Raw genomic sequence first — 10,180 nt, 5'->3', positions numbered from 1 at the left:
GGGGCGGGTGGGGGGGGCGCATACCAGGGATTGAACTCAGGGGCACTCAGCCACTGAGCCAAATCCCCAGCCCTATTTTGTATTTTTTATTCAGAGACAGGGTCTCACTGAGTTGCTTAGCACCTCACTTTTGCTGAGGCTAGCTTTGAATTCACGATTCTTCTGCCTCAGCCTCCCAAGCCGCTGAGATTACAGTCATGCACCACTGCATCCAGCTCTATTTTTTTTCTTATTCTTTTGAAGTTGTAGATGGACAGAATGCCTTTATTTATTTATTTATTTATTTATTTATTTATATGTGGTGCTGAGGATCAAACCCAGTGCCTCATGCATGCTAGGCAAGCACTCTGCCATTAAGCTACAGCCCCAGCCCAATAAGCTCTAATTTTTAATCAGCTGGATGGATTTCATTGTCACTGAAGTTAAGTGGTCCTTTGTTTCCTCATCTGTAAATAAAGAAGCTGTGTCCTGCCCTACATCCCATACCTACAATCTGCCTTGTGATCTCCTATTCCTTTCCTAATTCTTATCTTTCCCTTTCTGGTCTACATTTCTACCTGCATCTCAACACCCAACACATTCTTTATTCACCTCTACCATGTCTTTTTCCTGCCCTGAGATTCCAGAACAGACTAAAATAAAATCTTCCTTGCTCTGAGATAAACTTATTCTAGGTCTTTGCTGGCTCTCTTCCTCGGTCCTCAAAATGCAAAGGTTTTCCAAGGGGAGACTTTAAGTTCTAGTGTGCAGTGCACCTTCCCATAATGAGAGGCAGGATTGTGCTGGTAGACCAGCTGTACTGTACATGGTGACCAGTGAATGGATTCTAGGCTGAGAGCTTTCCTAATTTCCTGACTCTGCCTGAGAACCAGTGCATTAGGCCCCCATGCTCTATAAATCTATTTTTACTCCTTGTAAAGTACATACAAAAGGATCCAGAGCCAACCACCTTTCCTTTTCCTCTCCCCAGATAGATCTGAAGGAGCAAGGACAGCTCTTGCATCGGGATCCCTTCACTGTCATCTGTGGCCGGAAGAAGTGTCTTCGCCATGTCTTTCTTTTTGAGCACCTCCTTCTGTTCAGCAAGCTCAAGGGCTCTGAAGGGGGTTCTGAGACTTTTGTTTACAAGCAGGCTTTTAAGGTACATTGCCTGGAGTTGGAGTAGGTGAAGGGGACAGGAAGCTAGAAGTTCACCCCCAACCCAGGTTCTGAATAGGCTTTGACCTATAACCAGTCATCAAGTTAAGGTATCAGAGGATGACAGAAGTCCCTGCCATTGGTCTACCCCATGGGGTTTACACGTAGTCCATGCAGATTTATGAAGCATTCTAAGTCAGACTTGGAAGAGGATCTTTCCCACCAAGGACACATATGCCTTTTGAATTAGGAGTGGTCCCTGTGGTATGAGAGGAAAGGACACTATCCATGAAGAGGGAAAGCTTGCTTTAGGGAACCAGACAGATAAATGTCCATAGCAACCTATAGTCTTGGATCAGGCAGTGTGGAATGATTCTAAAAGATTCTTAACTCTGTCCCCTACACTAGTTCCAGCTCTTTAGGGGGTAGTTCTAGTACAGAGAAAAAGGCCTAGATTTGGAATAAGAGACATGGGTTCAAGTCCTTACTCTAGTAATCTACATAAATTCTTGGGGAAGTTGCTGCCTATCTCTGGGCCTCATTTCCCCTTCTGTAAATTATGGTTGTTGTGAAGACTGCATGGAGAGCATTTGGCACCTGGTGAGAGTTAAGCAAATGTTTACTGACCATCTATCTACCAAATGCCAGGCTAAATGTAGTACTTGCTCATATGATACCATCCAGCTAGAATTCATGCACCTTCAACCATTCCCCCTACTCTTCCTCAGACTGCTGACATGGGGCTTACAGAAAACATTGGGGACAGTGGACTCTGCTTTGAACTGTGGTTTCGGCGGCGGCGTGCACGAGAGGCATACACTCTGCAGGCAACTTCACCAGAGATCAAACTGAAGTGGACGAGTTCTATTGCCCAGCTGCTATGGAGACAGGCAGCCCACAACAAGGGTACTGGGCAGAGCTGTGGGAAAACGTACTTGGAACCAGGGTTATGACAGGAGGTTTTCTGGAGAACATGGAGATTGCTTAGGAAAATGGTGTAGGATGCAGAAAAAAGAATGACTTAAGATTCAAGATCTGGCTTGAGAGAGAATTGCTGAATAGAAATTAGCCTAAGATGTACGAAAAAGAAAGAAAAAGCTAACACATGTCAGGAAAATTAGAGTAAATGGGTGGGCAAGAGAGAAAATATTTGAGATTAAGAACTGGTGCCACTTATTTGCTGGATTAGTTTTTGTTTTTCTTTTTTAGTTGTTCTTTTTAGATATACATGATGGCAGAATGTATTTTGACGTATTTTACATACATGGAGTATAACTTATTCTAATTAGGATCCCATTCTTGTGGTTGAACATCATGTGAAGTTACACTGGTTGTGTGTTCATATGTGAACACAGGAAAGTTATGTCCAATTTATTCTACTGTCTTTCCTATTCCCATCCTGGTTTTTGTTTTTATTTGATTCTGTGAACCTCATTCTATTCTACTCATCTGAAAAATCAAATAGTAATTATTTTTTTATTTCATTTTATTTTTGCTGTATTGGGGATGAATCCTGAGCCTTGGACATACGAGGCAAGCACTCTACTGCTAAGCTACGTCCCCAGGAAGTAGGGAGGATTAAATAAAGTGATACATATGGAAGCATCTTATAAAATGGAAAGATTATAAAATTGTGAGTTTTGCTCTTAATGCCCAACAGAAAAGGAAGATTAGAAAAGTTGGTGGGCAGCCAGGATGCCACATATGTGAGAACAGATAGATATAAATTGGAGGAAATCAACAACTACCATCACCATTCCTGTAGTGATAGCCAACAGGAAGTGTAATGAGATACCAGAGGAAGAGAGGGAGTAATGAGAGTTGGGAAGAAGCAAAATAAAGGGTGAACCAGTGATGTGTTAGAGCTGGAGCCAAGTAGTTTGCTAACAGGGTCTTTGTTCCCTAGAACTCCGAGTACAGCAAATGGTCTCTATGGGTATTGGAAATAAACCCTTCTTGGACATCAAAGCCCTTGGGGAACGGACCCTGAGTGCCCTGCTCACTGGAAGAGGTAAGGGCCAAGGTGCTGGGGGTGTCCCCGGAATCATACCTTGATCAGCTCCAAGCACGATGGGGAGGCATGGAGGAAAGTCAGGAAGGGTAATGAGTGGGCATCTCTCTTTCTAAAATCTGTGGGACTAACTGGGAGGCCCTCTATGAGACAGTTGTTCTGGGAAGCCAGGAGTGCTTTCCCACACCAGCACCCCACCCCCACCCCAACTCCCCACTCTCTACAGCCGCCCGCACCCGGGCCTCCGTGGCCGTGTCATCCTTTGAGCATGCCGGCCCTTCCCTTCCCGGCCTCTCGCCGGGAGCCTGCTCCCTGCCTGCCCGCGTCGAGGAGGAGGCCTGGGATCTGGACGTCAAGCAAATTTCCCTGGGTGAGGCACCTCTCAAGGGGTGGCTCCCAACAGCCGGGTCATCATGGTGATGTTCAGGCTGCCTGCTGCTGAGCAATTCCTTTTTGTAGCCAAGTAGCCCAGTTGCCATGACAATATGTACAGCTTCCCCACTGCTAAAAGAGCTTTCCATGTGATTGCTAGGGTGATGCTTACAGCAGCCTGTTGCTAAGAAGCACTTCCTCTGTACCTCTCTTTCTCTAGCTCTCCTTGGGTTTCTATGGAAACTGCCTCAGCTTCCTGTTGTACCCTCCTGGTTCACCACGGCAATCCTTATAGTTTCCTGTCGCTTCTTCCCTGGTTGTTCTAATGATGCTGCTGACAATTTCCTGCCTCTTGGTAGGGGGGTTCTCTTGCAACTGGATTGCTATGGTGACAGAGCTTCCTGTTGCTATGGAGCTTTTTCCTCCTTGACGGAGCAGCTTGGTTGCTTAAGGTAATCTGCAGGAGTTCTATACCCTACTCTCACCCTAGCTTCCCCTCTAGCCCCAGAAACACTTGACTCTTCTGGAGATGTGTCCCCAGGACCAAGACACAGCCCCAGCCTGCAACCCCCCCACCCTGGGAGCAGCACTCCCACCCTGGCCAGTGGAGGGATCTTAGGGCTATCCCGGCAGGTAAGTACCTGCAGTAAAGCTGGGAATGGGTGATCTCTTTGGTCACTTTCTGGGTGGGCTTTTCTGATCATCCAGCCCACTGGGGGAGTGGGAGAACCAATGATCCCAGCTGAGGATGCAAATTGGATTTATTGCACAGTCTGCCTTTCTCCTCTCCCCCAGGCCTGGCTAAGAGGTATCAATGCCAGAGGTGAAAAAAACAAATCTTTAATAAGAAGCAGGCTTGAGGGGCAGGGCGGCGGGGGAGAGGGAGAGAGAGAGAGAGAGAGGAAATATCTCCAAATTCATTGCAGTTTCTCTGCCCTCAGAGTCATGCCCGAGCCCTGAGTGACCCCACCACACCTCTGTGACCTAGGTGAGTTCATATCCCCTTTCTCTCTTCTGTCCTTCAAGTGCCCTTCTTCCTAGCCTAAGCTGCTTGACAGTCAGGTTCTTCCCTTTCCCAATCCATCCTTCTTTTCTCCTGGCTTCTAGAGAAGATCCAGAACTTGGCTGCAGCCCCTCCTCTCCACGTGTTTTGGGCTGGGATGTCAGTGGGACATAACAAAGGACTAGAAGAGCACCAAATTCCTTCCCTCTGCTCCCTGAACAGAAAGGGGATTCAAGGACCAGAACATCCCCCTGCTACTGCTATCTCTAGCTCTCCCCTGCTTGGTGCCTTATCCTGCAGGAACCAGAATGGCCATATCTGCTTCCCTTCATAGCCTGGAAAAGGGAAATTATCCCTTTTCTAATTTTCCCTCATCCTTGGCCACTACGCAACCCCAGGACACCTCTCTGACAGCCTGTTTCTCCTCATCCCCTGATTCTCCCAGAGAAGACTCATCTCTGCCAGGTCAACTGGTACCTGGTAACTCCATCCTGGGATATCACAGGAAATGGAGCTATGAAAACCATTACTACAGAGTGGGGCCGGAACTGCAGACTTTTTATGTGTAATTATTGTTATTATAATACTATTATTATATTAAATGTATTTACTCACACTTTGCCTCCCAGGAGCCAGAACAATCCTCTGGATTAAGGTATTGCAACTAACTTGAGCACCTCCCTAAACCAACCATTAACTAGAATACAGAAAATAAAACCAAGGCTGAAGTACCCTTTATCCTTTACTGTCCAAAAACTATGCAAGAGCCTGGGAAAATGTGCTTCCTCCATAGTGGCTTCCAGAAGATCAATGAATTTTTGGAGGTTCCTTCTCCCACATCTTGAGGCTAACTAAGCTAGTCACAGACAAACTGGGGTCTAGCACAGCCCAACAGTTTTCCAAAGAGGTCTTCAAGCCACAGTGCATGAGAACCCCCTAGCCTATTTCTTAAATGCTACCTTTTGGGCACCACCCAGAGATACTAAATCTGAAGACTGGGTTAAAGCCCAAGATTCTACATTTCTTGTCTAGCTCTCTGAATGATAATTTAATGCCTGAAGAGGTTAACTATTTCTAAAGCAGAAGAGCCCAAGGAAAGAAACAGGACATAGGCAGACAGGACACAGGGCCTTGTGCCTCAAGACACCTGTTTATTGGGGACACGACTCTGCAACAGGGATGACAGGAATCGTACCAAAAATAGCAATGTCTACAGGGCCCCTGATGGGGCTAGAAGGGTACAGTGCCCCCCCCACCCCCACCCCTTGTACAAAAATAAACTCTCACGCCTATGGACCAGCAAAAACTGGCAGAGCGTCTCCTCAACAGGGACACAATCCTCTCTGCCAGACCTGGGACCCCGTTCTTTGACCCTCACCTCTGCCACTTCTAAGGCACTGTGACTCCCCTGGGCTGGATGGGTATCGCCTGCCCATCCTCCTTTGCCCACTGCCCCTCCACCTCTGGTCCGCCTGGGGCTGGGATTTGGGTCCCATACTGCCCCCTGCTGGCTGCTCTACCCAACTACCTCTAGTGCTCCCCCGCTCCTGCGGGGTAAGCTCACTAAGCTAATCACCCCTAAGAGGGATCCCTACCTTTCTTGCCCCCCAGGCCCCGCTTCTCCAGATCTCGACAACCCGGGGCCCTCCTCCCCTTCCAGCGAAGGACTGGGAGGGGTCTCTCCTGATGGTGCTCGGACATAGGGAGGAGATGCATCAGCCTGGGGAGGCCGGCGACCCCGAGCCCGACGGCTGTGGTGCACTTGCAGATGCAAGGCCATAAGCTCAGGGGCTCCAGTGGCAAAAGGGCAGAAAAGGCAGCGGTGGAGGGCACCCCCTGGCCCAGCCTCGCCTCCCGGCCCCGCCCGCAGGGACAGGTCCAGGGGTTCGGCCTCACCACCTCGCCCATTGCGCAGGGTCCTCCCAGGGCTAGCGGGCTTCCGACGGGACCCCGGCCCAGCGCCACCTGAAGGAGGCCGGGGACTTGCAGCACCCTCGACCCAGGTCGCAGACTGCTGAGCCGGCTTGGCTCCTGAGGATGGGGCTGAACCCCGCTGGGTAGGTGGTGGCGGCTCTGGGGGTGGCCCCGGGCCTGCACCACTCCTCTGCTCCCGGTGGTGACGCTGCAGGTGATACTTGAGTGAGCCAGACTGGGTGCCCGCGTAATCACAGTGTGGACACTTATAAGGGCGCTCACCTGGGGAGAAGAGGTGGGATAAGGTGATGAGGTCAGAATCACTGCATACCCTCATTTGCATTCTGCTCAATTTACTGACTTCATCCTCAGGACTGGGAAGAAGCCCTGTCTTTCTCACTAGCTCTGATTTAATAAAGAACATTTTCGAACTAATTTCATCTGACCAATATGAATGCTATAGTGGGTCATCTCTAAGACTATTGATAGCTCTCATCTTTTTTTCCTCCCCTTCAGTCCCTACCCACTCAAGAAGCTGCCTTCCTTACCTGTGTGCACTCGAAGATGCACTTTGAGGTGATGAGCTGAGCGGAAAGATTTTCCACAGAAGGGGCAATCCTTGCCAGTGGCCCCTCGGCCCCCTTCAGGCCGGGTCCCTCCAGCCAACAGCCCATTTTCTTCTGCAATGTACATATTAAAAGGAAGTTATGAGGGTCACTTTGCACCTCCACACCCACCCCACAGGCCTGTTTCCCCTTGGGTTCCACAAGGTTACAGCAAGTTTGGGAGAACACAAGAGGTTAAGAATTAGTGCCATTGGAAGTGGTAACACCTTCAGGAGAAAAAAATAAAATGAGAAGAAAAAAGGCTCTTTTAAAAAAGAAGCTACAAGAGTGGTGACCACAGAGTTGGACAGGAAGACAGAAAACCCAGAGAGGAGTCCCTACATACCCTGTGTGGCTGTAGATCTTGCCTGGGCCCCCACAGAAGGCGCTGAGTGCCCTGGTCCCTCGCCTGGGCGTGGGTGCAGGGAGGCCAAAGGGCCCAGTGACCTGGCCCGGGCCCAGTTCTCCTCCTCAGCCTCTACCACCTCCTCTTCCTCCTCAGGCTCCTCCACACGGTGCCTTCGAGCCCGCGCTGGGACAGCTGATGGCAGTGGGCGGAAGCCTCCAAAACTACGGCGGGCCCCAGGCTCAGCCCCTTCTCCATTGGGCCGGGCTTCGCCAGCACGGAGGCTTAGATAACCCAAGAGGCTCGGGGGCTCCCGACGCTCAGCTGGAGTGGGTGCCGGTGCCAAGAGAAGCGCAGGGCCCAGTGGCTCATAGGCCAGCAGCCCCAAATCAGGAGGCTGGGGTGCCCGGGCCGGCCCTGAGCCAGGACCTGGGGCACGGAGAGGACCCAGCTTGCTGGCATGCACTTTCATGTGGTTCTTTAGGAACCAGGGCTCCTTGAAGCAGCGGCCACACACGGGACACGCGTGATCGAAGGAGGCCTTGTGCTTGCGCATGTGGCCCTTGAGAAACCACGACTGTGTAAAGCTCTGGCCACACACTTGGCAGCGGAACTCTGGAGGCGCCGGGGGCTCCTCAGGAGCTGCAGGAGCAGAGGCAGGGGTTGCCTCACGTTCAGGCTCTGGTTCTGGCTCGGGAACAGATCTGGGTTCGGGCTGGGGTGGAGGCTGAGGCTGGGGCACAGTGGAGGTGGCCGCCAGGGGGCGCTCGGGAGCCCCGTGGGCCGTCAGGCTATGGTGTAGCAGCTCCTCCTCCTGGCTGGAGCCAAAACTGCACAGACTGCACTTCCAAGGCCTGTGCAGGATGTGCAGGTGGCGTTCGCGCTCCGCTGAGGTGCGAAACTTGCCTTTGCAGAAAGGGCAACGGAAGGCAGATGACGAAGGAACCTGAGGCCGTGCCTGGCCCTCAGTGGCAGGGTTGGCCTGCATGCCTCCTGAGCTTCGGGCTCTTCCTAGGCGAGCCTCCCGCAGCAGTGCGCGCTCCTCCAACTCCAGCAACAGGCGCGCGGCAGGGCTACGTGGACGCTCAGGCTGATGTGTTCGCAGGTGCGAGCGCAGCAGAGCCCGCTGTGCTGCGCGATGGCCACAATGTGGGCACTGGAAGGCCTGAGCCCCTGGGTGCGCTCGCAGATGCAATGCCAGGATGGAGTTGAAGCGGAATCGCTTCCCACATACAGGGCAGGGAAACCGCCGTTCGCCTGCTCGACTTTCAGACCAGCCCACAGCTCCCATCCCGGGCGACCCCGTGCTCACACCTGGCCCGTTAGAGTAGCGCTGCAGATCCAGCTCGCCGTCAAAGGCCGGTGGTGACGGGGCTAAATGGCCACCAGGGACGGGGGGACGTGAGCCCTGTGGAAAAAGAAGCACGTAGAGCAAAGGATGGAGAAGGGCGATCAGTGGAGAAAACAAAGGCAACAAGGACCAGAACAAAACGAGAGTGGGTTTGGGCTTGACCCAGGATGCCATTCACCACTGCAGGTTGGAGGATGGATGGGAATTGGATGCTGGGGCCAAGGAGATAAGTTATAATAGGGACGCAGAGCCAGGGTTAGGTTAAAAGAGAAAGAGCTAGGAAGGGGAGATAGCACCGTTTTAGATATTTGTAGGTTCAGTCCATGTCTCCACTCACCTCCATGGAACCCCTTCACATTCTTTGGTTCTGGGGAGTGCAGGGAAGAGGAGGAAAGGCTGCTAATGAAGGCAACAGGTGCTGAGGAGCTAAAGGAAGAAAGATTTGGAGGAAAGATGAGTCCTGATTTTCAGCAATGGAAAGTATCACCCCCAATCCCAGACTCTTTAACACCCTATAGTCCTTAAACCTTTCCCTTCCTATTTGCATCTTGAGTCACAAGGGGGCTGCTTTCCTCAAAGACTCCACCCCTTAATTTGCCAAATCCAAAAGGCTCTCTGATAACCCAATTTTTTTCCCAAAAATTATGTTTTAAATGCTCCCAGAACCACTACCACCACCACCTCACATCCTGGCAGTGGGGAGGGAGGGAACATCACAGTATGTGCAGCTTGATAAATGAATGGAGAGGGCTTGCCATGTTCCCCGGTTATCCAAGTGGGGTCAGTCAATCACAATCAGACCCTAACTGACCAGGCAGCCAAACATCCTTCCAGGTTCCATGGTCCTTGCTTCTGCCTTTACCCTGTCTTTCCGTCTTTCCCCCTCACTCTCCCTCCCTCCGCCTGGATTCCTGATCCATTCATTTCCATTCATTACAGAGACTCATTCATGCATGGGAGAGAAACACCTCCCAGCAGCAGAGTCTGGAGACAGACAGAGGGGGAGGGGCATGAAGGGGGAGAGAGTCACAGAGGGAATGGAGAGAGTTGGGGGAGGAGTGGAAGTTAAGGGGCACTGCCAGTCTGGGGAAGGGGTTAAAAACTGCAAATACCGTCTAAGATTCATCCCCTGTTTCAAACCTTGGAGCCTGCAGTTTGATGGGGCATCTCAGCCCCTTTGTCCAGGCTGTTCCGAAGCAGGCTTTCCTCCTCTCTGCAGGGGAGAGGCTTCCTCACACAAGAGGAGGATTACACTGGCTCTGAGCTCAAGAGGCTGGAGTGAGGGACGGGGGGCGGGGCCGGGCCATCTGCACAGATAGGGGCTCCCGCACAGGCTCTTAACAGGAAAGGGTTAAAATTCTCCAGCTAAAATTCCCTAGGCCTGAGATGTGCAGAGCTCCAGGGCCGGGAAGAAGAGCACTGAGAAGAAGAGGATGGGGGT

The 10,180-nt window shown here is 51.4% G+C and overlaps 2 protein-coding genes across 12 annotated transcripts in view; one reads left to right on the top strand and one right to left on the bottom strand.

Annotated features, from left to right (window-relative positions):
• Positions 1-7,090, top strand: part of Arhgef40 (Rho guanine nucleotide exchange factor 40) — a 19,919-nt gene extending 12,829 nt beyond the window's left edge. For 2 of the 8 annotated variants that reach the window (XM_048798863.1, XM_048798862.1), the window contains 7 exons: positions 971-1,141; positions 1,866-2,043; positions 3,044-3,148; positions 3,375-3,518; positions 3,741-3,972; positions 4,462-4,508; positions 4,628-5,139. In XM_048798863.1, the coding sequence (XP_048654820.1) occupies positions 971-1,141; positions 1,866-2,043; positions 3,044-3,148; positions 3,375-3,518; positions 3,741-3,972; positions 4,462-4,480 (849 nt within the window). In that variant the 3' untranslated portion in view covers positions 4,481-4,508; positions 4,628-5,139. Of the gene's footprint in view, positions 1-970; positions 1,142-1,865; positions 2,044-3,043; positions 3,149-3,374; positions 3,519-3,740; positions 3,973-4,010; positions 4,154-4,461; positions 4,509-4,627; positions 5,140-6,953 lie in introns of those variants that run through there. The other 6 variants (XM_048798859.1, XM_048798857.1, XM_015493210.2 and 3 more) reach the window with 6 other exon arrangements.
• Positions 5,655-10,180, bottom strand: part of Znf219 (zinc finger protein 219) — a 13,942-nt gene continuing 9,416 nt past the window's right edge. For 3 of the 4 annotated variants that reach the window (XM_015493242.2, XM_015493234.2, XM_015493221.2), the window contains exons 2-5: positions 9,077-9,165; positions 7,389-8,796; positions 6,986-7,117; positions 5,655-6,719 (exon numbers count right to left, since the gene is read on the bottom strand). In XM_015493242.2, the coding sequence (XP_015348728.1) occupies positions 6,115-6,719; positions 6,986-7,117; positions 7,389-8,796; positions 9,077-9,082 (2,151 nt within the window). In that variant the 5' untranslated portion in view covers positions 9,083-9,165 and the 3' untranslated portion in view covers positions 5,655-6,114. Of the gene's footprint in view, positions 6,720-6,985; positions 7,118-7,388; positions 8,797-9,076; positions 9,166-9,879; positions 10,175-10,180 lie in introns of those variants that run through there. The other variant, XM_015493227.2, reaches the window with a different exon arrangement.

The sequence above is a fragment of the Marmota marmota genome, unplaced genomic scaffold, assembly GCF_001458135.2.
Source record: "Marmota marmota marmota unplaced genomic scaffold, marMar, whole genome shotgun sequence".
NCBI classification, from domain to species: Eukaryota; Metazoa; Chordata; class Mammalia; order Rodentia; family Sciuridae; genus Marmota; species Marmota marmota.
Note: the sequence above shows the minus strand (reverse complement) of the source record. Positions and strands in the feature narration are given on the sequence as shown.